This window comes from Haemorhous mexicanus, chromosome Z (assembly GCF_027477595.1).
Source record: "Haemorhous mexicanus isolate bHaeMex1 chromosome Z, bHaeMex1.pri, whole genome shotgun sequence".
In the NCBI taxonomy this organism is placed as follows: domain Eukaryota; kingdom Metazoa; phylum Chordata; class Aves; order Passeriformes; family Fringillidae; genus Haemorhous; species Haemorhous mexicanus.
This window is the reverse complement of record NC_082381.1, coordinates 42,335,288-42,363,043: the sequence shown is the minus strand read 5'-3', so window position 1 is coordinate 42,363,043 and position 27,756 is coordinate 42,335,288. Positions and strand designations below refer to the sequence as shown.

Genomic DNA, 27,756 nt, shown 5'->3' with positions numbered 1-27,756 from the left:
TAGAATTTTAAGCCTTGTAAAAGAGAAGACTGAAGCATACCCTAGACAAGTTGATAGCCCATACTGACAATGTAAATAAAACTCTTACTGCATTAATGCTGTTTCGTACTCAGCTGCAGATTTTGTCATGAATGTAGAAAGCCATTTGCAGAAGACAATGGTGCAGCACACCAGATTTCTTCTTCAACTCCTGAACATGAAAAACGATGGCAGAAGTGTTGGTTTGTCCAAAGAGACTGCTCAGTGGCTTGAGTTTCCGTGTCACTGGGCCAGCTCTGTGCCAGGTGCTGCCCAAGCACCAGCCCAGGCTGGGACTGAAATGCAGCTCTGTGGAGAAGGACCTGGGGGACCTGCTGAACAAGAAGCTGTCCATTAGCCAGCAGTGCCCCTGTGGCCAAGAGGGTCAACAGGATTCTGCTGTGCTATTGGGAATAGCATTGCCAGCAGGTCGAGGCAGGTGATCCTGCCCCTCTACTCAGCCCTGGCAGGGGTTGGAACACACGACTCTCAGAAGTCCCTTCTAACCTGACCCATTCTGCCATGCTGCGAGGCTCGGCCGCGCCCCGCCGGCACCGCACCGCCGACGCACCGCGACCGCGGGAAAGCTCCCGCCGCTCCTGGCCGGGGCGGTCCAGCCACTCCCGGCCGGAAGCTCCCGCCTCCCCGGGCGAAGGCCGTGGGGCCGCCGCAGGTGAGGCCGCCGGGGCGCCGCAGGTGTTGGTCCCGAGCCAGTGGGCGCTCTCGTCCCGGCTCGTCCTTCTCCGGCGCAGGCTGCACTTGGGACCCCGCGGGAGTTCCCTCCCGTCGGTGAGCCGAGCGGGGCCGGGGAGCGCTCGGGGCCGGGCTGAGCGCCGGCCATGTCGCGGAGCTCGCAGGGCGGGCGCCCCGGCAGGTCCCCGCTGCCCCGCGGGGCCAGCCCCGGGTCCGCCACCGCCCCGCTGCCGCCGCCCCCGCTGCCCCTGCAGCCCCCCTTCGGCCCCGGCGGGGCCAGCCCGGGCCCCAGCGGGCCGGCAGAGCTCAAGCCCGTTCGGCGGTTCATTCCGGACTCGTGGAAGAACTTCTTCAAAGGGAGACGCCACCCCGGCTCCAGCTGGGATAGCACGGCCTCCGACATCAGGTACATCTCGGACGGGGTCGAGTGCTCACCGCCTGCTTCTCCCGCCCCGCTGCAGGCGGGGACCAGGACGGTGCCTGGCTCCTACACGGACCCATTCGGGGGGTCGGGTGGGAGCTACAACTCTCGGAAGGAGGCCGAGGCCATGCTGCCCTCGGGCTCGCTGGAGCGCCGCGCCGGCACTGGGCAGACTTACAGCGAGCGGGTGGAGGAATACCACCAGCGGTACGCCTACATGAAGTCCTGGGCAGGGCTGCTCAGGATCCTCGGCGTGGCCCAGCTGCTGCTTGGCGCCGCCGTCTTCGCCTGTGTCACCGCCTACGTACACAAGGACAACGAGTGGTACAACATGTTCGGGTACTCGCAGCCCTACGGATACGGGGCGGGCAGCGCCTACGGGGGATACTCCTACAGCGGGCCCAAAACGCCTTTCATCCTGGTGGTGGCGGGAATGGCGTGGATCGTCACCATGGTGCTGCTCGTGCTGGGCATGTCCATGTACTACCGAACTATCCTCCTCGATTCCAGCTGGTGGCCTCTGACCGAGTTTGGGATCAATGTGGCCTTGTTCATCCTGTACATGTCGGCTGCCATAGTGTACGTAAACGACACCAACCGAGGTGGGCTCTGCTATTACCAGTTGTTTAAGACGCCGATAAATGCGGCTTTCTGCCGTGTGGAGGGCGGTCAGACTGCGGCAATCATCTTCTTGTTTGTCACGGTGATCCTCTATCTAATTAGTGCGGTGGTTTGCCTAAAGTTGTGGAGGCACGAAGGGGCCAGGAGGCACAGGGAATTAATGGAACAGGAGGTAAGTCATTAGTTATCGTTTTCTAAAGTCATTAGTTATCGTTTTCTAAAGTCATTAGTTATCGTTTTCTATCTACCGGGTACCACATGATGGCGAGCAGCTGTAAGATCTTACCGTGGCATAGATGGTGTCAAATCATGTGTCTTCTCTACAGCAGATCTATAGCCCTGAGGCTGAATTTTAACCAGTCTTTCAGTATTAGAAACTGCCAAATGAAAGGCGTTTTTAAGGTGTCAGATCCAAAGTCTTGGATGTGTTTTGTTTTTTGGTTCTTTTTAATGTTTATAATTCACCTTGGGTAAGGACCTGGCTCTGTTCCCTTCCTAATACTGGGCTCTCTTCTTGAGTCAGCTGATGAACTACTTCCTAGTGTGTATTTTCCAAACAAAGGAAGAAACGAACAATGTTCATCTGTTCAGCAGGGTTAGGTGGCTTAAAGGCACCTAGCATTTTTTCAAAATCTGTACGTTCAGCACATCAAGTGCCAGTGTGAATAAACCTAAGAATGTGAAATACTTATTTTTACTTTGCAAGCAAATCTCCAAGCAACTTCCTAATGCCTTTTCAGCTTTCTTTACAATAATTATCAGCAAATATTTGTAGTAACAGCCTTGGATATATTTTGATGTCTCAAATTTCAGTCAGCCACATCTTTTTCATGTCAAGTATTTTGCCTGACTATTGGCCTTGCCCATACTAGAAGCATTCAGTATTTGCCTGGTTAATGATAAACTATAACAGTAGAGATTTAACACTCTTACCTAGAGAGTTCAGTAATTTAAAAAAGTAATTTGTGTAAAACTTCATTTGAAAACATCACCAAAAGACCCTTTAAAAATGAGTAAGACTTAATATAGCATGAAAATTAATGCATGTGAAACGTACATAAGCCTAAATTAAGGAGGGGTCTGCCTTTAAGGGATTTTAGAAGGAGAAACTTAAAAGCTGCATTTCCTCTGCTCTGTGACTGCAGTCTGATTTGCAGCATTTTTATTTAATGCTGGTTTCCAGTTCAACATCTTGCATAAAATTGAGACTTTTCTTTTGAAAACTAATTATAATTCTTTAATAAAAGCTTTTTAACAACTGATAGTATGTCCTGCAAGAATGAGGTGATTGCCAGAGTTGTACACAAGGTGTTCATTCTTCCCTGTTACTCTCCAAGTTCTTTCAGTACACTTACTAAACATTTCTAAAGGGAATACTTTAATAATAGAGGTTTGAGACTGGACAGTGCTGTGCTAAACAGGTGCAGACTGAGCTACTGGTTAGTGCACTGTTGTGTGTTCTAGGCAATGAATTAGGCTCAGCGTGTTAGTGAGTTAACGTGGGCTGGAATGTGAAACAATAATAAAGGAGCTTGAGAAGTGGATGGAGTATTTCCTGCAAGCTGTTCCTTACAGCTGTGCTCTGGGAAATCCTGTTGTTCTGGGGTTTGGGTGGTTGTTTTCCTTAAACAAGTCTTTAAATAGTGGATCTGAAAATATTCCTTATGCTAAAGTTCATCATACGCAAATTACATAAATGTAATTTTCTGTATAGTATGATTTTGAAAATGTTTAAATTTTAGGAGTCTGCTTTTCCATACTATTTTTGCTGAAAATAAAACTGTTCTTTCCCTTTTTTTTTTTTTTTTGATAGATGAAAACACAATCCTCTTTTCCAGAAAAGAAGGTAGGAAATAGTAATTTATTTTTCTGTTTACTGGTAATTCTATATGATTATTATTTTCCTTGTGACTATTTAAATTTTTCTTTTTTATTTGTTTATTTGACCTCAAAGATATTAGGTTTAGTTTATTAAAGTCAGTTTGGACAGCAGTCTCCTGCTTAGAAGATTCAAGAGGAGCTTCTAAGGAACTTACTCCTAGTTAGGCTAGGTTATAAAATCTACAAAATTGTAAAATAGCAGATGTGATGGCTGCTTCTCCATGTGCTCTTACCCTTTTCTATGAGGTGACAAGTTCTGTAGCATTTATCACAGAGTTTGGCAGACATGACTAAAACAGCAGGTCGTCTGATGCATGATAGGTTTGAGTCTCTCTCTATTCCTGGCTGTGTGCTTAATTTGCAGGAGAGCCAGTGGAACCACAGTGTAGGTGCCCTGTGAGTTGAGTTTCTTCCTGGGTCTCCAGGACTGCTCCCAAAACCCCCTTGCCAGTTAAAGCCTCAGCAGTGTTAGTGTTTCAGCCACACAAGGTGTCATTGCATACACTGCAAAGATTGTATGGACTTTCCAGAGAAATTACAATGCATTAATCTCAGCCTTAAATGTCTCCTGATAGACACTGTGAATTTCCTACCACTGCTCTCTCTGTTGATTCAGTACTGGATCAGGATCCTTTGTTTATGTTCTAAGAATTCATTTTCATTTTTTTTATTTCTCGACCAAGGGGTTAATTGTGCAGTAGGAAACAAGGAGAAAAGGCAGCTCCAAAGAACTGAATGATTCCAGTTCATTCACGAATTAAATGAATACTGAAGAAAACTTCCTTACACTATTTTTTTAAGACATGCAAACAAATCTTTCCAAACCTCCAGAAGTATTTATCTGTACTGCTGTTAGGACAAACTTAAGAAAAAATGCTGTGTGAGAAGCATTACTGTAAATCATTAAACTGATTTTCTAATTACAATAAGAGTTCTAAGAAATATCTGTGATTTGCTTCTACTGCTGCTCAATACATGCATCTCTGTCTTAAAGTTGCATATTTTGTGGTTTATGTAAAACTGATTTCATTAAGAACAAATTCTTTCTCTTTTAAAATAGTATGAAGGTGATGACAGACCAAGGGAAGAAGTCAGTTACAGGCAGCTCAAATCACTGGAAAGAAAACCAGAGCTACTTAATGGTCATATACCTGCAGGCCACATTCCTAAACCTATAGTGATGCCAGACTACTTAGCGTAAGTGACTTGATTTTGATGGAACAACTTAGTGGAGGATTCTTGAATAATGTTTTTCACTCTGCATTTCTCCAATGGTTTCTCTCCCATGCACATGCTATGGGAACTCATAATTGTGTATTAAGTTAACGTTAAAAAGCAGAGAGGATGGGGCTGGTATCAGTGGCATAAGACCAGTAACTGTAAATAAGGAATCTTAATTTCAAAAATAAACCACCACAAAACTCAAATGTTGAAAGATAATGTCATAATCCAGCAAGTACATTAACTGACAAAGGAACAGAAGACCACTATATAGATATTAGAGGAAAAAACTAAAATACATGGGAAATTGCCTTTTTAGGGCCTGAAAATTGGCTACTCTTATACTTTCTAATGCTGCGTTTGTAACATGCTCCCTTTTAAAGGGCAGGCCTTTCCAATTAATAAATTAATCTTTATACTATTTGCTATGGGCACAAATAGAAACAGGGGAGGTTACACCTGAATATTAAGAAAGTATTTTTCTCTTTGAGGGTTGGCACAGATTTCCCAAAGAAACTGAGTCTCCATGTTTGGAGATATCAGTCTGGACATAGTCCTGGTCTAAGTGTTCCTGACTGTGCAGGAGGTCAGATCAGATAACCTCCAGACATCTCCTACAACCTCAATTATACTGTTATTCTCTGATTTCAATGACAAGCAAATTTCAGCAGGTTATGAGATTAGCAAAAAATACAGAAATACTCTGTCAAGGTGAAGAGTCTAAATGTTGTTAGTAAGTTGTATCTCTAAAACTAATTCTTAAAATATTTATTTTTCAGGAAATACCCTGTAATTCAAACAAATGAAATGAGAGACCGGTACAAAGCAGTATTCAATGATCAGTTTGCTGAGTATAAAGAACTGTCTATGGAAGTTAATGCTGTACTAAAAAAGTTTGATGAGCTGGATGCATTGCTGAAACAGCTTCCACACCATCCTGAGAGCATATATGTAAGTACCTGTGGAACAGGCTCATGGAAAATAGCTGTATTAGGTGGTATTAGGCAGTTTTTGACTGTCCTCAGCTAGGGCACAATGTCTTCTAATAGTTAAGACCTATACATGGTTTTCTGGGGCTTTTAGTTTCTTTGTTTCATACTAATAGCTTTTAAGTTCTATTGAGTCACAGCTGATATATTTTCATTATTTCTCAAATACAAGATTAGCATCTGAAATGTTATAACCACAAGGTATTGATCAAGTAGGAATTCTGATAAGTATTTTGTAGTATTTACATGCATATATTGAGCACACTCAAAGTTAAAAATCTGTGGTTTCTCATTAGGAACAGGAAAGGATATCAAAAGTTCTGCAAGAATACAAGAAGAAGAAGAACGTAAGTGTTTTAAATTTATATTGCTATTGAATCTAATGACTAGCAAAGAGAGTGTAAACAGACAATACTTCTGACGCGAGGCAGATTTCAGTATCTCAGTATTTCAGTATCTCTGTAGTGTTTTGTGTATTTTGTCTTCTAAAACTTCAGCAAACTTCAACCCATACACTCATGCCAACAGGAATTTTTGAGAATAATGATTCCAGTAGCCACATGTGGGGAAAAACCCCAAAACACCACCCAAGAGTCAAGCGTTTTCATGTTCTGAGAGTATGTTTAATCTCTTAACATTCTGTATTCAGAAGATTAGTTCAGTTACATTCACTGACTGACACAGCCAATGGATAAAAACAGAAAACATAGTCTTACACTTGAAAAGAAGTTTTGTATTTTTTTGAGACATGGAATTTAGACACTCTAAAAAAGTAATTTTCAGTGTAATCCAAAAGGTTTCTCTTTGTAATTTTTAAATGCAGGTAGCAAATATGTATCTGTGTTCCATTAAAAACATAATGCATTACAATTTTTTTTTCTCCGTGGAATTCAGAGTTTATGTCCATGTTAGTTAAGCTTCATTGCTTTTTTGGGGGGAAGGATGTATTGCATGTACATCAAATACATGTGTAAAATCTAAATTATGTAGTAGGATGTCATTTATATTTGCAAATTTCTGCTTTAAAACAGCTTTATTTACTAAGTAACCACAGCATATAAAGGCAGAACATTTTCTTCAGGCCTTTCATGAAAGAAGGGGGAAACAGGAAGTAAGAAAGGGACAGGGAAAAAGAGTGTGATTTCTTTGAGAATATTTACATCCTGTCCTTTTAGTCAAGAAGATAATAATAGACTATTCTTGGAAGAGTCTGGAAGCCTAATATATTAATGTATAGGTTTTTGTATTTTTGGCAGGATCCTGCATTTCTGGAGAAAAAGGAGCGTTGTGAATATCTGAAGAATAAGCTTTCTCACATAAAACAACGAATTCAGGACTATGATAAAGTTATGAACTGGAATGTAGAAACTTAGTAATGCCTTCACTTAATGGATACTATTTTCTGGTTTTAAAATCGATATGTGTATTTTAACCTATTTATTTACTCTTTGAACAGTACACTTATGGGGATTACTTAATCACTGTCATATGTTTGGATGTTGTACATTACTGATAGGTTTTGTAAGCAGAACCAATTGTAATTGAAGCTATGAGATAAGTTGGGAAAATGCTGCTAACGTTCCGCTTTCATTAGTGCAAATCCTGGCCTCTTAAATATGAATACTTTATTTGAAAATACTTCATTTGCAAACTTGCAAAGCCTGCCAGAGAAAACAGTTCCCACATACCTTGTGGAAACTGTGCACAGAAATGCTGTTAAAAATTTTGGATTTTATTTCTTTGTGACATCTTAATGATATCAGAAAGAGCTGAGCTGTTCTTTCTGTGTGGGGTTTGATGCACTGCCTGATTGTGTTGAATATTTTGGGCAATTCATAAGCTAGTTTAATAAGAAATTTTGTATTTTATTTCCAAATGCTGTCAATTATACCAGAAATCATCTTGAATTTTGTCTAGCAAGAAAGAAAAAATAGCTTCTTATTTAACCAGCAGGGGGAGGGGGACCTGGGTTTGGTTTTTGTATTGCCCTCTTTAGAGATGATGCAACAAATCTATACATGGCCTTAAAGGAGTAGAGGTATAGGATGAGACATATTAATGTCCCATTAGTGTTGCTATAGGTCAGTGTGCTCTGCCTACCTTCTGGATCATGCTGTTAGGGGTATGTGTGTTTAAGGGCTTCACTCTTCATCAACAAGTAACAGGACTTCTTGTCTATACAGTAGCTGTTAATGAACTTGGAATTCAGAGAGTGAGTACAGCAGAGTGAATTCTCCTTCAAAGTATAAATTGTTAGTATCCTTTTTAAGGCCAGATAAAATGTATTAAAAGACATAGCTTTCTGGAGGATATTTACATCAATTCTATATATATTTTTATATTTTCTTGGGGATATTATGCTGGCGATAGGTTTGTATGTGCAAGTATTTTCATAAGCCAGTAAATTTTTTCTTTGTATCCTTTTTCATATCTTTATTTACTTTAACTTTTTTACTTACTATAATTGTTAGAAGCTTTGATAGTTTTTGTACAGTTTTCTACAACTGTAATTTGTCTGTTCTGAAATACATTTTTTAATATTAAAAAAAAACCACCAGTGTAGCCATATTACTCTATTGCTTATAAAGACATTTTGTTTGAAAAAGGTGCTCTAATTACAGTTACTGCAAATTTTTGTTAGCAATTTGTTTTTTCTTTGAAAGAAAGTTTTAACTTCTGCCTTAATTTAAAGGAACAACATCAGGAAAGCCATTTCCAGTTTAGTGTGGTCATGGTAGTACTACCTCTGCTCTTCACTGCTGGAAATGTATTAACATACCTCACTCTGACCATTGTAGCCCTGCTGGTTTTTCAACCCTTATCATTCATGCTGCAATCCTGATGGCCATGCACCCACCTTCATACTTGTAAAATTGACATTCCAATTTTATCAGCCATTTAATTCCAAGAGCTTTAGTGGATGAAGTAAATAGCTCAAGATGCCATGGGAACACTGAGAGAATTTGAAAATTTGGCACGTCTTAATTTCAAAGCTTTCAGTCTCATCTATTGGAAGGTGCCTCACTATTTTCATCATTCTGAGAATAGGTGACAGCCAGTGAAATGCCTTGTTCTCTCTCTCTCTCTTTTCTGTGCCTTTCTCTCTGGTTCTGGTTTGTATTCATTTCAAAGGAGAAAACTCACTTCCTTATAAAGGCGATGGGCCAAATTTTTATACTTGTTGTGCTGAATACCTGTTAAATTGTTCTTTGTAAGAGAAGTACTTATTCAGATCTCCACAATCTAAATAAATGACCTCTCACACTCAGGTTTCTTGTTTTTTCTCAGTGAGAGTTCTGGGCATTGCATCAATTACAAGGGAAGATTAGCACAAGTTTGAGGATCAACTGGTGCTCATAAAGTGCTAACAATAACACGACTGAGGTTTTCTTTGGAGGATTCACAATCTACACACTTAATAGGTCTTCTCTCTGTAGGGTAGACCCAGCTCCAGGCTCCTTTTGACAGTGGTCTGAGTTTTACTCTTTTAGAGACTGGCTCCTGGTCCCTCAGACAGTGTCTGCATAGCCTGTGGAGAACCATCATTCTGCTTCTTTCCTCTAAAGTTTCCAACAAACGGATTGGGAAAAGATAATAGCATACCTGTGCCTGGAATAAGGAGTTTAAGCGGCAACATTTGTATGGGGATTCTCATGTTTCCTGGCAAGATGCCACAGGTGTGGCCAAGTAGATTTTGCAAATGTTGGCAAGAGAAGCTGGGAGAGGAATACTCCCTTCTGCCCGCCTTGTGGGTTCCAAACAGGATTGATGCAGGGCACGACAAAAGCAACTTACCAGCCTAAGGTACAGAGGCCATCCCAAGGCTGCAGCAACGTGTTGCAACCATTATGGTAAATTACTTGCTCAGTCCTGTGTCTGTTACAGGACTCAGGGCTGCTAAGGCACCTCTGGTGTGTGCAATCTGTGCCCTGGTTTTGCTCTAACCTACAAGTGGATGACTGAAAAGGGTCTTATCTACAAAGCTACCGACATGCTGGAGAAAAACTGTTACTCTAGAATTAGTCTAACGTGTTCATCTTTCAGAGAAACTGAGATGAATTAAATAAGAATGGCCGGAAGCTGAAGCAACTTTTAACAAGGCAGATATTAGAAGGAAAGTGGTGGGAAAATTCCTCAATCTGAGTTACCATAAGAGCTATCAAGGAAAGTGGCCTCTTGATATTCTTAAAGAATAGAAGGCATACTCCAGACAAAACTGAAGTTTTAGATGATTATCACCTCAATCTCTCTGTGCAGTCCTTCTAGGTCAGCTCTGAACCCACATTTTTGCATGTATGTGTAAACAATGTGCTGTGTGGTCTTACCTGTGTGACTGGGTTTTTGCAGAAGGTAATTAACACATAAATTAAATCACCAAGGAATACTGTCTTACATCAGTGGGCTTGCTTTTAATTATAGCCTGTCCTCAAACCCCGAGTGTATACTACAAGAAGTTTTATCCTTCAGTCTTCCTCTTAGAAAATGCTTACCTGGCTGCATAGATCTACAAATTAGGATGCTCAAGATTCTTACTGTTTCTACAAGTACCATAGTTTCTAAACTGTGTTTGTGTTTCTTCTTGTCTTTGTAAGCAGTTGGGTATCCTAGATCAAAACAAATGTGGTAAGAGTGGCATACTTTTTACTAAACTGTACATTTTTTCAGGCCACATAAAGTAGTGACAGACATACCCAAAATTTTGTCTTGCACAATAGCTTGACCAGCTTTTGTACCAGCATAGTGACTACAAATGCTCATGGCAATGAAAGATCTAATTGCTTTGAAGTGATGAAAGAAGGTGTCCAGTGTGTTATTTATGAATTTCAAAATCATGGGGGGATTTCAAGTACTTGTACAACAAAGTTTTACAAAATTACTGTATATCCTGTGTTCCAGTCCAGCACTGAAATTCTTGGTCTTGAGAATAAAAAATACTCCTGTTCTGAAAGAAGTCTCATTTCTGAAAGAAGTCTCACTTATTTTATTCAAAGTGCTAGCTTATAAGACACTTCATTTCAGTGTTTTATAGACCGGACTTTTTCCTTCTAAAGAAAAAAATGGTGTATGTTCTAACGGGAGTTGTTCAAACAACAACTATTTCAGTTCCAAGAAGCAAATCCTGATTTTTCAAAGAATTCTTCCCTTCCTGTCTTCAGATCGCTTTCCTTCAAAAAAATAATTGCTTTTTCTCAGGTCTGGTTTAACTGAAAGCTAATTAATTTCTCCTCTCTCCATTATAATTATGCACGTCTCCTGAAAAATGCAATAAGCTGAAGGGTATGGAAGTGGCTAGTTTTGCCCCAGTCTTGTTTCAAGGGTTGTTACTACTGTTTACATATTTTCTTCCTCATGTATTGTCTTACTTGGATGCAGAGTGAGACTCCTTAGAAACGGATGTTCAGTAACTTTCCTGTAATTCAAGAGCTGAAACCCAGTCTTGGCATACTTCCACAGTATCCAGTAAAGTTTTAATTGCTCTGCAGAGCAATCAGCAATTAGCTCAGCTAGCTCTGAGCTAATCCTCACTGTGGTGCTTATGAAATGGAAACTCTTGGTGACGTGACATGAATACTCAGAAATATTTTAGGTAGATGGAAAACATGATTACTTAACATCAAAATACCTGAAACTTCTTGATTTTGCTGGCGGGGCGATAGATGGCTGCCTTCATTAACCGGCGTATGAGCACAATCGCGTTAAAATCCAGTGCTTTTTCCAGGCTCCTGCGTTCTTCTATTTATTACTGAAAAGTCTGCGGTTGAGTGCAGAAGTGCCACCGAGACCCAGGCAGTGCCGTGAGCCTGGCGGCTGTGCCCGGACACACGAGCGAGGGGCTCCTCACGGGGCTCCGCGCCCGCACCAGCCATGCCTCCGTCAGCCGTCTTCCCTAGGCGCTCGGCCTCTCCATCGATGTCTCCGTCAGGCGTCTTCCCTAGGCGCTCGGCCTCTCCCTGACCACAGCAGGAGGATTTTGATGATGGTGTGGAAAACGCAACGGAACCTTCCCGGAACGGTCGCTCCGCGGCCCTGGCGGCGGCAGGGACGGTTTGGCGGCGCACCGAGGCGGAAGAGGGCGGGCGCCAACGTGTCGGGGACGGCCGGGCCTGGTTGCGGGCGCGGGTCGGGGCTCCTGACCGTGTCCTGCGGCTCTACTCAGCCTTCCTCGGCTGCACTTAGGCCCCTTCGCCCTTCTCACCCTGCTCAGTGTCTCGGCTCCTCTCAGACCCCCTCTTCTTTACGCAGTCCCCCTCGTCACCCTGAGCCCTCTCTTCTCCCCTGAGCTCCCCTCAGCCGCCGCGGAGATGGATGACGAACCCGAGCGGACCAAGCGCTGGGAAGGAGGCTACGAAAGAACATGGTATGTTCTTCTCCCCTCACCCTTCTCTCCTTTCTGGCATAAGAGGAGGAAAAACCTCCCCTCTTCCCGCTGTAACAGTCTGTTCTGCGTAGGGAAATTCTTAAGGAAGACGAATCCGGATCGTTGAAGGCAACCATCGAGGACATTCTCTTCAAGGCAAAGAGGAAAAGGTACGTGGGGTGGCCACGAGCCTGCTAATAGCACTGATTTCGTCAGTTTTAAGTACTTGATCATCCCGAAACTGGTTTCTGTGGGATGAATTAAGCATAAGGCATGCCTGCAGGATGTTTTTATAGCCTTTCTCCTTCAGAGGGACAGGTGCATGCCAGAAAAAATGGTGAAAAATTAATTTTTATCTTTTAACCCTGAATATATACAGGCTGTGTATCCCTTGTGTATGCAAGCTACAGGTCTTGATCTGATGACATGCTGCAGAGCACTCTGCAATCTGCACACCTTAAAGGAATCTTCCATCAATTTTTTTTTATATGCAAATCAGAGAATTGCAGGATAGTTTAGGTTGGAAGGGGCCTTAAAGATCATCTCACTCCAACCTGCCATAAGCAGGGACACCTTTCATTGGACAGATTGGTCAGAGCCCCATCCAAACTGGCCTTGAGCTCTCCCAGGGATGGGGCATCCGCAGCTTCTCAGGGCAACCTGCTCCAGTGCCTCACTGCCCTCTTGATAAAAACATGTTTATCTCCAATCTAAATCAACCCTCTTTTAGTTAAAAACATTGCCTCTTGTCCTGTCACAACAGACTCTACCTTCTAGTATCATGGTTACAGATTGCTGTTTCAAATTTCAGAAAAATGGCTAGAAAAAAATCCTAAGCTTTGCGTTATTTCAAGTTATGTTAGAACTTGATTTGTTAAATTTGGATAAAATTTTAAAGCTTCATTAAACCTGGTAGTAAGAAATAGTTCTTACTTATTTTCTGAGAGTTGTGAAATCTGTGATTGAGCTGTGGGGTTTTTCAGCATGGATAAGTGTCTGCAGTTTGTTGCTTCTACATTTTAGCCGGAAGTTTAGTATTGGATTTGTTCAGACTTTTGTTTTAGGAGCCATTCACTCATTTGAATTTGATTTAAATCTTTCTTTGTTTTGTTAGACTCTACGAACACCATGGACAAGTTCGGCTTGGAATGGTATGTTAATACTTTAACCCTCTTCTGTCCTTAGTCCAAGACTATTTGGCTAGAGGTGGTATGTCAGATCTGAAATACACTTCTGCTGGCCTGGCACACTTCATACCAAACCTTGTGGTTTCTGCTGTTATTCATGGGGTTTTTTTTAAGCATTCTTTGTTTGTTGGCAGTGTGTATGTGAAGCATGTCTTGTCTCAGGGTTGGAGAGTTGACACACGGGGTGTGTTTGGCAGCAGAAGTCAGACCACACATGCTCACACTGTCCATTTCTCTTCATGTGAAAAATGGACATGATGGAAATGGGTTGTAAATAACCACATTGCTTTTACAAGACTGAGCTCTTCAGATGAAGACATGAATGTTCAAACTATGCATGTTTTGTAGCTTGTCATGAGAGTCATGAGAGGAGAACAGTGTCCATTTTTCAAGAGAAGGAGGTTTTTTTCATTTTAAGAAAAAAATGGAAGAATGCGTTACTTTTCAGTTGCTGTTAATTGCACCTCTTGATCTACTGAATCTTCCCTGTCAGAGGGAGGAAGCAGTGGCTTTTTAAAGTAAATGGAATAATGAATTCATTTCAATACGTATTCTGTGAGTGATTTTCACGTATGGTGGAAATGCAGATGCGTCACCTTTACGTGGTTGTTGATGGATCAAGAACGATGGAGGACCAGGACTTAAAACCGAACAGACTTACTTGCACTCTGAAGGTATTCCTGCACTCAACTTTTTTTCATACTGAGCCATCATTTCTCTATAAACTGGTTGCATTTTGCATTTCAAAGAATTGCAGTCTTCTGTATCTGCATAGCCTCAAGTCTCATCCCTGCATCTGCCTGTCACTTTCCTGTTTTTTGAATAGTAAAATTTGTGTGGCATTATTTTGCCTTGCACATGTACTTCTCTACAGTAAAAATACTGCATGGGCATATTATGGGAAGACACATTTGGAAAGTATATGGAAATTAAGTGTTGCCCAAATTAAGGGGATGACATATTCTCATTACACATCTAGAATTGGTTTGTATTTTTTTCTTACAGTTGGGTTTTTTTATGAATTTTTATTTGAAAGGATGCTAGATGAGTGTTGAACTGGATTGCTGTTTCAGATTGTGGGAGACTTGGACTGTGTGCATTGTGTTCTGTATGGTCTTCTCCAACAATACTTGAGCCTGAAATCCTGGAATTTGATGGTTTTGTACAGAGTAGTGCTTTTTGGTGTATTGAAAACCTCCATTTGAACCAGCAGGAATCTAGAACTTCAACACAGGACATGAATAAAATAAGGGGGGTGTAGTTCCTGAAATCTCATTTAATTTGTTACTTGGGGTGAAGGAGGAGGGATAGGATGAAAGAAGAATGGAAAGAGAAGGCTCATTCCCCCTTTCTGTGTTACCCGACTATTTTGTTTTGCTTTTATAGTTCAGTAGATGTTTTGCATCTACTTAATGCATGTGTAATAAAAGTATAATTTGTTTTTAACTGCCTTTACTTTTCTTTATAGTTACTGGAATATTTTGTTGAAGAGTACTTTGACCAGAATCCTATTAGTCAGGTATGTACAACCGTGCAAGAAACAAATAACAGAAAACTATTTTAAAAGGTAGTTTTGGTCATAACACTACCAAGTAAACTGTTTTCAATTCATGTGTACCTTCCCATCCTTTATTCATCTGTCTAGTGAAATTCTTGTTTCTGCGATTTAGAAGATTTCTTTTTGTTAGCTTTTGGCAGAAGAAATGAAAATACAGCAGTGTTTATAAACTGATGCATCAGGTTGTGCTGCTGTTGTTACACTTGAAGTAAAACTATTATAGACTTGTATGGTTAAAAAATTGTGGTCCATAAAGACATAAAAAGTACAGTAAAATTCTAAATAAACTCATTGTAAAACTTTCTAAGAAAAGTTTCATCTTTTTTTCCCTTTTTTCAGATTGGCTTAATTGTAACCAAGAGTAAAAGAGCAGAAAAAATGACAGAACTCTCAGGTAGGGAAGTGGTATTCTTTTCTTAAATTGCAGATGTTTTTATCCATTTCCTTGGTGTCCTAAGTTCTTCCTGATACACTGCTGAAAATGAAGTTATGTTATCATAATTAGTTTTAATTTAAAAGATAAATTATTGCAAGTTGTTTGAAACCATAACCTACATTTTAATCTGCTTTGATCCAGAATTGGATGCTTGTTTATGATCAAGTCTCGACCAAAATGCAACTCAGATATGTTCTAATTTCCCTATAGTTAATTTTTTTCCCTGTTTGTTAATTTTTTATGTTACAACATCTGTAGTTTTTGTGAGATCTGATCAGATGTTAAGAAGTCAAAGTTTGTTTGGTTCCTGCCTGCTGTTAAGCCAGTCTCTGTGGTCTCTGTGGCTTCAGCAAGTTTCATTGAGGAAATTGAGGATCAATCAATCTTTGAATCATGCTTTGAGGATAACAGAGGAAACAAAACTCTTTCTGTTTGTGGGGCATGTCACACTCATGTTGAGTGCTTAATGACACCCAACACTGATTTTACTCTTTTTAGCTTCTAAGCTTTCTATCTGACTACCTATAGAGTAAAAGTCTTTTTTGCTCTTTTTTGCATTCTGATCAAAATACCAACTTCTAAGGAAAAATACAGACCCTTTCCACTCTGAAACCAGTCCCTGTTGTTGTACAAGTACGCTTCATTACATATGCACTTTAAATATTTCTCTTGTTTAACTTGTTGTATCAGTTAAATTGATTACATTTTTTCACTTACAGGAAACTCAAAAAAGCATGTAACTGCTCTGAAGAAAGCAGTGGATATGAGCTGCAGTGGAGAGCCTTCTCTATATAATTCCCTAAATTTGGCCATGCAGACTTTAAAGTTAGTGTATACAATGAGGTTTTTTGTTTTCTTTGTGATTGTGACTTGTGAGGCAGAGACAGAATTTTTTCTAAGTAGCGTCTTGCATCATGATGACTTGAGTCTTTAAAAGGTGACTTAATCTCCTCTTACAACACAAATCATTAAGTTAAATACTCTACTAGTGCATAAGTTTATTTTCTACCACTAGGTGCTTGTATTTATGGGTATGTTTCTTGCAGAAATGAAATTTGAAAACCAAATTGATGATGGTATGTAGATATTGTGATGAAAGACACTGCAGTTCTTTTTTACTGAAGGGCTGTGGTATGAGAGAGGACGTAGTTAGGGATTAATAGCGTAAGAGAATAGGAAAAGAAACAGAATTGTGTCACAATAATCTTGTGAGAGTTTTGGCATACTTTATAAAGATCAGTTTTTTGGTAGGACAGATTCAGAGCACTTTTTTGCAATATGAGGTATTGAGATGTTTCCCAGTTTGTGGAAAACTGATTAAAGAATTACAGCTAAAGACACTGACTGAACAAAGCGGATAATCAGTGTCATGAAAAGCTATTTAAATACTAGTAGGAAGAGAGTTTTCAACTAAGAACTAGAAGTAATTAAAAGTAATGGATTTACACTTAAAAACTGATTAGAGCTTTTTAAGAAGCCAGGAAGACTTACTGCAGTGTGCTAGTTTGAAGATGAATTTTACCTGTGAGTATGGCTAAGGTACAAAGGATTCATTACAGCCAATAATCAGGTCACAACTACACAATTAAATACTGTATTTTGGGTATTGGAACCGTTTGGCTTTCAGAAGGTGAAAATCTGGTGCTCAGACGAGGATCTTATCACAGTTTGTAGAGGACTTCATATCATGTCATCTTCTGACTTCAGCACATTAAGATCCTTGGAGATGTTATCATACAAATAGCTTAGTGTGCATAAGTAATTTAACTGTGTGCTTTCCTTAGGCACATGCCAGGACATACGAGCAGAGAGGTTTTGGTAGTCCTCAGCAGTCTGACAACATGTGATCCAGCCAACATCTATGATCTAATTAAGGTACAGAACTGAAGTTCCACTACTGCACTGTACATCCAAACTGCTGAAGGAAAAACAGGCAGTAGCAGTGTCATCACCAATTAATTTTTGTTTAAAACTTAGAACCTTTTTACTGTTTCTTGTTCTGCACATGAATTGAGTATGCTTCTTTTCTCTATTTTAAGTGTTTAAAAGCAGTAAAGATCAGAGTATCTGTCATTGGCCTAAGTGCTGAAGTTCGAGTTTGTACAGTACTTGCCCGAGAAACTGGTGGTATGTATATGAACTTCAGTAACTATATTACTAACACAATTTTTAAAATCAAAATTAAGTAATTTGTTATATATTTATTTCTGCATTTTGATATTTTTAATTATAAATATATTCAGTTGTGCTAGCCGAAAATTAAGGAGTTGTCCAAATCTATAAAATATACTGTAGTAAGTGAAATTATTGTCAGCTGGTAGCTGCAGGTCTAGAGAGAAGAAATACATATATTTTCAAACCTTTTGTTCCACATATAAAGCTATGTGATATGGAACTTCATCAGTGTGACAAGTTAATATCCATTGCTGTAATGGTAACTCTTACAGTATCATTACTACAGTGTAATGTTGGTGAAAAAGCTCTGTGCCTTCATACTTAATTTAACATTCTGTTATTACTAGTTTTAAAACTTGACATTTACTGTAGTACTAACAGGGCTGCTTTTTAGGAGCAGGTTTGGATAAATTCTGTTGTCTACTTAAGTTGTTTTCAGTCATTTGGAGTATATGTTTGTATTCTTTCTTTTTTTTTTTGCTCATAACCTGATAGTAAGGCATCTCTGTCTGTGACAGGAACGTACCACGTGATTTTGGATGAAAGTCATTATAAGGAACTGCTGATGCACCATGTCAGTCCTCCACCTGCCAGTTCAACTTCTGAGTGCTCCCTTATTCGAATGGGTAGGATATGGATTTGTCAAACTCCTAGCATGAGATTTTGTCTTTTTCTTTATTTGCTTCTTCTCTGTTAAGGCAATACAAATAGTAAGACGCGTAATAAAGACATTGTGTAATTTTTTTTTTTGTTTTAACTTTTATTTTGCTAGATAAGTATCCTTTTATTTATGTTATTCCCACATAGTAGTCAGCTTTTAAATAAAGCTTATTAAGTAAGACAAATTACTGAACAGAATTCAGAAACAACAAAGTGGAACGATATTGATGGCACACTAATTGTTTCAAATTTAATACTTAGAAATGAAGGGTGAAAAATTATTATTTCTCCCTCTGCTTTTTTCCGTGCAGAAAGCAACTGTTACAACTATTAATTGATTTTAAAACCATAGGTAGTACACATTTATTAGCAACTTCTTGAGTGTTCTTTTTGTAAGTAAATTACTTTTCTTTCTTGATCTGTTTCTCAATAAATTTAAGCTTGGAGTTAAACCAGTATAGAAACTTGTAATGCTAAAGTAGAGCATTGAGTTCTCACTTTCATCCACCCTTTCCACAGATAAGAATGTATGTATTTTTATGTCTAGATTTACTTCTCGTAGGTAAAGCCTGAGCAGCAGTTGGAAAAACCAACTTCTCACCTGTCATGATCTGTAAAAAATAAATGATAGAAAGAAAGAAAGAAAGATATCAGTCTCCAAAAAGTCCTGTAGTCTCATCTGTCATATACTGCACTAGAAGGTGAATATAGGCTGGATGGATGCTATTAAAAAATTTCCTCCTTAATTAGAAACTATTGTTTACGTGAACATTTGTATGCTGCTCATTCTGCTTTCCTACCATTGCACATATTTTACTTTTTAACTGTTCTTTTAAAATGGGGTTCCAGTTCACTTCAGTTAACACAGAGTCTATGGCAAAGACATTTTTTTCAGCTGAGGGGAAGTAAAGTCAGGGAGGTGTGGGTGTAGGTAGAGATCTTTGGGAAGAATTTGATATAGCAAGAGTGTATCAGTTCTCCTGTAATAACAATGGGAAAGAGATAGGCCTGAATGTCTAGAATAATCTTTGAACTTCTGCATTGAAGTAAGTTATTGCATGTTTAAAATTGTTACTATGGGATGTCTTTCTCTTCAGGTTTTCCTCAGCATACTATTGCTTCTCTGTCTGATCAAGATGCAAAGCCATCCTTTAGCATGGCGTAAGTAGCATTAATTAGAATTCAGTGAGCTGATATGAATTCAATATTAATTAGTCATATTTAGAAAATCTGCTCAACAGTGAAAGTATTGCAAAATAATCTGAAAAAAAGAGTAAGCCATATCGTGTGACTTCTCAGTAGACATTTTATTTCCATTGGTAGCTCCAGTATTAACAGTATCCTCTGTTAAATATGTGTTTATAAGCGTTTAAGTTTTTTTAAGGTAGTAAATGGTACTTAGTTCTGTTACATAGTGATTGGGGCCACAGGTGCTACAAGGTGTCAGGTAATTACTTGCAGCTCTTCATTTAATTACTACTATCATTGTAAAAGATAATTATGAGGATGGAAGGGTATTAACTGAATAAAGTGTTTTTTATGTATTTCTTAAGATGACTATAAAGGGAAGTTTAAAATAGAGGCCTCATTTGATGACTGTACCAGTGCACTTCTCAATGAAAAGAATCATTGCTTTCCAGGGTGATAGGGGAGTCTGAATTTCAGAATGAAACAGTGTCTAACAGCATGTGCTACTTGGAAGAATAATTACCATGTGCATCTTAGAGGCAATAAAATATTTTTATGTCTAAAAAGAAAGAAGCATGCAGTTATAGTTCCTATCTTTATTTTTAAAGATTAGCTTCTTTATATGGAAATATTTAGTCTTTGGTTCCTGTGGGAAAATATGGTCACTGATATTTATCCATATCAATTGTTTTCTGACATACATTAAACTGTTACATGCGATCTAGTGAAGCTTTTTAAATTACTTGATGTGAAAACATTATTTGTACTTACGTAGTAGCATGGTGTTGTCTCTTAAGTACTGAATTGTTTCTTTCTAATGTAGGCAATTGGAAAATAACAGTGACCCGGGTCTTACACTGGGTGGATATTTTTGTCCTCAGTGCAGAGCCAAATACTGTGAGCTTCCTGTGGAATGCAAAATCTGTGGTAAGTGGCAAGAAGAGGTGAGCAGGTGAATCAGGAGTTCATGGTAAGAGAGTTAAAGGGTAGAAAAATTCAGCTATACTTACTAATTAAAAGCCATCTCTGCTTAAATAGTCCTGCATTTCTGTGACCTGGGATGTCAGCTTTGTACAAGTGTCTCTCAGGACTACACCTGTAACAGTAAAGCTGTATCATATTCCTTGGTATAAGGAATATACCTAAGGCAAAGTGAGGAAGAGAGGTGTGATGCACATGGGAATGGTAACTTCTCAAGAATCGTCATTTAACTTAACACACTCATGTTTCAGAGTCCTCAGTGTGAAAGGCCATGAAAGTAGAGTGATTTGGAGCAGGAGGACAGAAGTACTCTCCCCTCCATGTGTATGTGGGTGAAAGATGTCCAAGTTGAACCAAGGGCAGGCTGCACAGTGACACATGACAGGCTGTAGAGTTGTAAACAAGAGCCCTTTGGTTTTGCAAGTGTTAATGGATTGTGCAACCAATGATGCCTCCCTCCATTGCTCATAGTGATGGTGGGAGGGAGGATTAGTGTGGTTTATAATATTCATATTGTGAGGGGGGGCTGTTCTCCTGGCTTCCACATGTGTATGACTGAAACAAAATAGATATTACCAGGATGCATGTATTTGGCTAGAGGATGAAATAATTATGGGTTTGGGTCACTTTGTCCTCGTTTAATTTCAAGTTTTTCCTACCAGCATGGGTTTCGTATCAGCAAGGGGATAGAGTAACTGGAGAAATCCTGCGTATCTGCAGTGGATTCTCCACAGCTGCAGTGATCAGGAGAACAACAGTTTGGACATTTACAGTATGGGTGGGTGAGTGAGTGAGTGAGTGAGTGAGTGAGTGAGTGAGTGAGTGAGACTTTGTGCCAACCCATGCCCCACCTATTCTCATGGTCTAACCCCAGCTGTCCACTCAGCCCCACACACTCCCACACTGGTGAGATGGGGGAGAGAATCAGAAGAGTAAAAGTGCGATAACTTACAGGTGGCATTAAAGGCAATTAAAGTTACAGCAAAAGCTGTGCACACAAGACAAGCAAAGTAAGTAATTCTTTCACCACTTCCCATCAGCAGAATCTCCAGGAAAGCAAGACTCCGTCACGGGTAACAGTTACCTGAGAATGTAAATGCCATCATCCTCAGCATTCTCCCCTTTCCACCTTTTCCACCAAACTTTATAGGCTGAGCATGATGCCACATGGTATGGGATATCCCTTTGTTTTCTTGGTGCACTGTTGACTGCAATCCTGACTGTATCCCCTTGCAATGCCTTGTGCACCCCTGAGCCTACTCACTGGTGGAGTAAGAAACAGAAAGGGCTTTGATCATGTGTAAACACTGCTCAGCAGTAAGGGAAACATTATTGCCTAATCAACCCTGTTTCTAGCATAGATCCAAAACACAGCTGCTTGGTAGTTAGTGTGACAAAAATTAACTGTTTTAAAACCAGCAGACCTGTGTTAGCTGAAATGGGGCTGTGGCATGATTTTGGGAGTAGTATAGCAAGCTGTAGTAGAGCTGTGTAACAGGGCATCATTTTACCTGGTGGTGTGATACAGCAGAAACAACATTGACAAAAGGAGCTTCCTAACTTCACCACTGTGTGTTGTAAATGTATTTCTAAAGGCTGACTTAAACCTTTTCAGTCGAAATTTGATCAATTTGCTTGTTCTTTGTGTTTGGATTTGAAACTGGATTACAGATTTGGCTAATGGAACGAGTAATTTTACTTTTTAAAGTTCTTAGAAGCTCTCAGCCACTTAGTAATTAAAAATACTATGTTTCCTTTTTACTTTAGTTGTTTCAGAAAAGCTTTTCAGTGAATCTTCCCTTGTAACAATTTTGGTGTCTCTTTGTTTGCAGGTCTTACGTTAGTGTCTGCACCTCACCTGGCTCGGTCTTACCATCACTTGTTTCCTTTAGATGCCTTTCAGGAAGTTCCACTGGAAGAATACAAAGGGGAACGGTATGCAAATCTTACTTGTGATAGTGAGTGTATGCTATAACTTTTTTTGTCACAAAAGTAAGAATAGCTGGCAACAGCACTTCTTTGCTGCTGGATATCCTGGGTGTTTGGGTGGTGTGGGGCACTTCTGGCATTAAGAAGTACTTGTAGTTTTCATGATCTGTGAGTTCAATTGAATAGCTGAAATAATTGCCAGAAATTGTTACTATGTATGAGATCTTTTTTAAAACATTGATTTACACAGTCTTGACTTTTTTTTTTTTCATTTAAAATATAAAATTTTGCTTTTAGGTATTGTCAAGGCTGCCAGGGAGAATTGAAAGATCAAAATGTAAGTATGTTGAATGGCATTGTAATTTGCATTGAGGAGTGTGAGAATTAGAGATGATCCTTTACCATTACATTCTGAAGATCAGAAGAATACTTGTGAAAGTTAATATCATGGTTAACTAGAGTTATGTGTTAAACAGTCACACTTTCTAGACTGCAGAGTCTGGAGAAGTGTGGAAAGGAATTTCCTAGGGAGCTGCATAAAAAAAAGCTTCCACTCTCAGCCATGTGGAAGCATTTACAGTGACCTGAGCTCAAGCCTGCAGATACACTTGCTGTCAGAAGATTTAATTCAATTGAGTTTCTGTGATGCTAGCAGTGTGGTCTGTTTTCATTATCTTGATGATGTAACTGTTGCCCTACTGTAGTGTGATGATGTTAAGTTTTGCTAATTTGACATGTCTTTCTATCCTTCCCACACAGGTGTACATATGCAAAGTTTGTCAGAACGCATTTTGTGTGGAATGCGATCTGTTTGTTCATGATTCGCTGCACTGCTGTCCTGGCTGTATTCATGAGCACCCTGCTCCTGCATCTGTATGATCTCATATCTTGTTAAAAATTGCTGTATCTTTGTCATTCTTGCATGAATCTAATTAGTTTATTCAGCCATTGCTTTAACTGACGCATCTCTGAACAAGATGATTCCAGAGGGATGAACTGTGGAACAGGAGCAAATGTTAATTATTTTATTACTTTTGATATTTTTTTTTTTATTTTATTACTTTTAATAATACTTGAATTATCTGTATCTATTTTTTGTTCTTGTCTAAAGAACTATGGCTTTTTCCATCTGTTATTATAATAACTTGTATATTTGTAAATGTGAAAGTGATAAAACTGCTTTTTACAATAATGTGATGATTCAACTTCATTTCATTACTTGTTCAGAAAGAAGCCCTGAAAATACATTTTACACATCTCTTGTTACAAACTTTTGGTTTTGGTGGATGGTGGATTTCTGTTGATCTGTCTTGGTTTGAAAAGACATGTGTCTGCTAAGGCAGGAGCCTCTATTGAAATGGAAAATGTAAACCCCCTCCCTCTGACTTAATATAATTTTGAAATTAATGGGCTCTCAGGCAAAGATAGGAGAGTAGGAATAACAGGTCTTTATTAGGAAAAATAAAAATTAAAAAAAGCAGTAATATAAAAACACAGAGTCAGGCTATGACCTGACATCCTGTGGGTCAGGATGTTGGTAGCAGTCCAATTGAATGGTGGCTGCAGTCCTCCTGGTGTGATTCTGTTGAAGCAGTGACCCTGTAGAAAGGTGTAGGAGGATAGTTTTCCTCTGATGGTCCAGTGGTGGTGTAGGGCCTGGTATACCTCTGGGAATCCAGTGGGAAGAGGCTGCCTGTGGTGTTCCAGATCTCAGATTCCATCCAGGTAGGAATGCTTGGCTCCCTCCCCTGGGCAAAGTATCTCACAGTGGGATGATGTAATTTTATCAGTCATGCAGTGACATTCAATGGCCCATTGGCAGAAGATATCTCCTGGAGGGAGGATTGGTTGTGGAAGAGATAAAGAAAACTGCCCAATTAACAGAAGATAACTGCCCAACTTTCTAACAGATGGTGATAGAATACACATCCCCAGGCACATCTTGCATTTTCAACCTAAGACAAGATCAAAATACTCTTTTGCAAGACTTTAACAAAAATGTTTTTGAACAATTAATTGGTGGACATTTAATGTATTAATTTCAAGTATTATGAGTATTCACCTTGGCATTTGGTAAGGCAGCTCAAATACAGCTGTTATAAATGTGCTGAAAACACATTTTAGGTTTTAATGGTGCAGCTCAAAGCTAACTGAATTCTATTACTCTTGTGTCTGGGTTAAGTTTCAATTTTTTTGTAGCAGGGTAAGGTTGCTGAAAGGCAGAGAACTTGCAAAAGGGCAATACCTGAGTGTCCTGGTTTAGGGCAAATTTGGGATAAAACCTCCAAAAGGGGGCCCCTCCAGAAAGCAAACCCACACAGCCCCTCCTCCCAACCAGTTAGGGAAGGATTCCTCAGAGAGAGGTGGAAAGAACCTGTTTATTTAACAGGCACAGCACCCCCCAGCACACAAAATGAACAATACCAGATGACACCACTCTTTCACCGCTCTGAAAAAGATGACAAATTCAGAAAGACTCTCTTAGGGGTGGTCACTCTGTGATCAGTCCCTCCAGCACTGGGGTAGCTGCTGCAGCCACCGGGTGCAAACTCTGGTGTTTCCCAGGTCCCAGTCCAGAGCAGGTTTGAGTAGGTCCAAAAAAAGGGGAAGGAGAAACAGTCCAGGAAAAAATTTGGACTGCTTAGCTACGAACTAATGAGCAGAGGCAAAAAGCAAGAGCAAAGCAGAAGCAAGAGCAAGAGCAAAGTGAAAAAGCCAGGCAAAAAGCAAAAGCAGCACTATGTACTGTCCGGTCTCTGTGTCCTACCAGCCGTGAGGGAGCGGCTGATAGCAAAACCAAAACAAAACATTCACTCTTCAGAGCCAGTCTTGAAGGCACAGAACATAATATCCAGCATAATCAGCACACACAAATGGGGATACAAGCATCATGACGTCACCCTAGGACACTGAGTTAATACAAACTATTGTTTGGTGGACTCAGTATTGAAGACAAAAAGACACGCTGTTTGGTTCTGAAGCTACACTGAATTGACAGAACTGCATGTCATCTCTCCTTGGCTAAACTCCTAGAGCAAGAGACAGAAAGGTGGGTGCAGGAGGGGAAGTCTCCATCCTTACCTGAACTTTGAAGAGTAGAAATTGAGACAAATGCAAGACTGCCATTTTGCAGTGTCTGTTCAAAGTGTGTTTGCAGCTTGAACCTGTGAGAATTGTAATGTGCTGCACCTAAGTAAAAGGAAGTTACAGGTGCAGTGTCTGAAGGAATACATCACAATGGGTTTTCTTGAGTTACCTTGTGATGATTGTAAATATATCAGTGTCTGAGTTGCTCTGGGTGTACATGACGAAACTTTTGAGCTTTGTTTTTTGTCAGATGAGAAATGGCAATATGACAGCTGAAACTTAACACAGAAACAAGCAACAAACCCAAACCTCTCTTATGTTAGTTCAATTTTTCATGCTTACCTCATAAGTTATACATGCTACTTTTCACTTACTACAGGCAGTTTTCATTCCATTGTTTCTATGCTTTTTCTACTGATAGTGCCTGAATGCTGAATAGAGTGCAGTCATTCTCTTGTGTTGTCAGAAAAATGACTGTTGAGCACCTGCATCTCTTTTTGTGCTGAGTCAAACAATCCCTTTGTGCTGTCAGGTGGTTGCAATCCTATTACTAAAAACTAGCAGAAAAAGGACATAGAGTGTTTGTTCTGGTCTAGCAGGCCACTCCAAGCTCTGAGCATCTGGCTCTTATATATTCTGATGCTGGTGACAGCCTCTTGAGACAGAGTTTTCTGGTCATATTTTCATCTTTGCAGTCAATATTTTCTAATGGAAATAAAAGGGGTTTGTCAGAACACTTCAAATGCTACTTCTTCTCTTGCTAGGTACCAAAATAACATAATCTAACTCAGTTTCTATTTATGAAAGTAAAAACTGTGTTGAAGTTGCAGCCATAAAGGAGAGAATTTCAAATGAAAAAATATGTCTGACAGGATGCTGCTTCAGGATAAATTAATCTTCTGTTTGTATACTTTACAACAATTGCAAATCATCATTTTTAATAGGTATTACTTCTTCCTCCTGCTTCTTGTATACACAGCCCAAAATGTCTTGCTCCTCAAAGTGTATTCAGCCTGCTTACATACTAGACTTTGCTGAGACCTCTACTGAAATGCCTTCTTAGCTCCCCTTCTACAAAGCAATGGAAATTACAAGAAAAATAAGCAGTGGAAAATAGACTGACTTAAAATAGAGCTTCATAACTTTGTTGCTAGTTATATTAGCTTATATGCCCTAGCTGTTAAAATTCTGTATTTTCAAAATGGTTTTTGAATGTAATTATTTTCTAGTATAGTCTTAAAACTACTATGTTAGGCCAGGGAAGATGTTTGTTTTGTTTTTTTTTTTCCCATAAACAAAGTGTGTCATATTATTTTCCTTTATTTTTGACATATATTTCAGTATATATAGTGACTAAAGTACAGGAGTAACATCTTGTAAGTAGGGTGACCATAAGACAGGGCTGGAAAGCTCACATGATAGTACTCAGGCCTGAGAGAGATTGTTATGCTAGGTATCTCGCTCTCTGCAGAGATGATCTGATGTTCGACCTCCAGTGGCTGCACAAGTGAGTGTTTTATTTGGTTTGGTCTGTAAGAGCGGTATTTGAACACCTGTAAACACACTGGTATCTTATTCTACTAGGCCCTGGTATGCCTGCTAGAGTATCCTTTATCAGATAGTCTCCTCAGTCTGAGTATCACAATGCTCAAATGTGTAGAGTTCAAAGTTCTACTATTTTTTTCAACATAGCAGCAACAAATAGGTTCTATTTTTAATGTACCATACCTCAGCTTCACTGTTTATTTATTCATGTTTCATACAGCTTTAGAGCATCTTTAAATCCTTATTGATACCTATTTGATTTTGCAGTGAAAGTAGCAAACTATGGAGGTTTCCAGAAGCTTGGAAAGCTATTAGCAAATCACTATATTACAGAAATTACTTTAGAATACTTTGTAATGCGTCTCCTTTAAGAGAGGTGGCCATTATCCACATGATCACATATTGGAGCACAGCCAGAGCAGCAGTAATGGTGGCTTTTTATCAGTGTTCCTTGATTGTCTGGTCCTGTGACAATAGCAATGGTGGGTTGGATCCTTGATACACAGGCCCTTATAATGTCTAGCATCATGACGAAGGATCCCTAGTGTAGGAGTTTAAAATTTCCTTGACAATGGGTTTTGCCCCTTTCACCTGTTTTTCAAGACTAGTAAAGCTTGAAAGTGTTAGCGTCTGCAGTTTTTCTTTCCTTGTCTTCTTGTGTTATTAATGATACATCTCCATTGCAAATAAGCATTGTCCTGGTTCCAGCCACAATAGGGTTAATTTTTCCAGCAGCCAGGAGAAGACATGACTAGGAGTCCCAGATTATTCTATACCACCTCACATCTTCAATTGGGATGGGAGAAGG

General features: G+C 39.6%; 2 protein-coding genes across 2 annotated transcripts; both read left to right on the top strand.

Annotated features, from left to right (window-relative positions):
* The first annotated feature begins 651 nt into the window (after positions 1-651).
* On the top strand, positions 652-9,112 carry MARVELD2 (MARVEL domain containing 2). Its single transcript, XM_059836594.1, has 6 exons — positions 652-1,925; positions 3,567-3,599; positions 4,695-4,831; positions 5,635-5,806; positions 6,141-6,191; positions 7,101-9,112. The coding sequence occupies exons 1-6, from the start codon at positions 858-860 to the stop codon at positions 7,215-7,217; spliced, it is 1,578 nt and encodes a 525-aa protein (XP_059692577.1). The 5' UTR covers positions 652-857; the 3' UTR covers positions 7,218-9,112.
* A 2,792-nt stretch (positions 9,113-11,904) lies between these two features.
* On the top strand, positions 11,905-23,508 carry GTF2H2 (general transcription factor IIH subunit 2). The gene is made up of 15 exons (XM_059836595.1): positions 11,905-12,202; positions 12,295-12,372; positions 13,317-13,353; positions 13,977-14,063; positions 14,858-14,908; positions 15,287-15,341; positions 16,103-16,208; positions 17,168-17,258; positions 17,423-17,510; positions 18,077-18,184; positions 19,316-19,379; positions 20,230-20,333; positions 22,220-22,322; positions 22,614-22,653; positions 23,076-23,508. The coding sequence occupies exons 1-15, from the start codon at positions 12,147-12,149 to the stop codon at positions 23,193-23,195; spliced, it is 1,188 nt and encodes a 395-aa protein (XP_059692578.1). The 5' UTR covers positions 11,905-12,146; the 3' UTR covers positions 23,196-23,508.
* Positions 23,509-27,756: the final 4,248 nt, after the last annotated feature.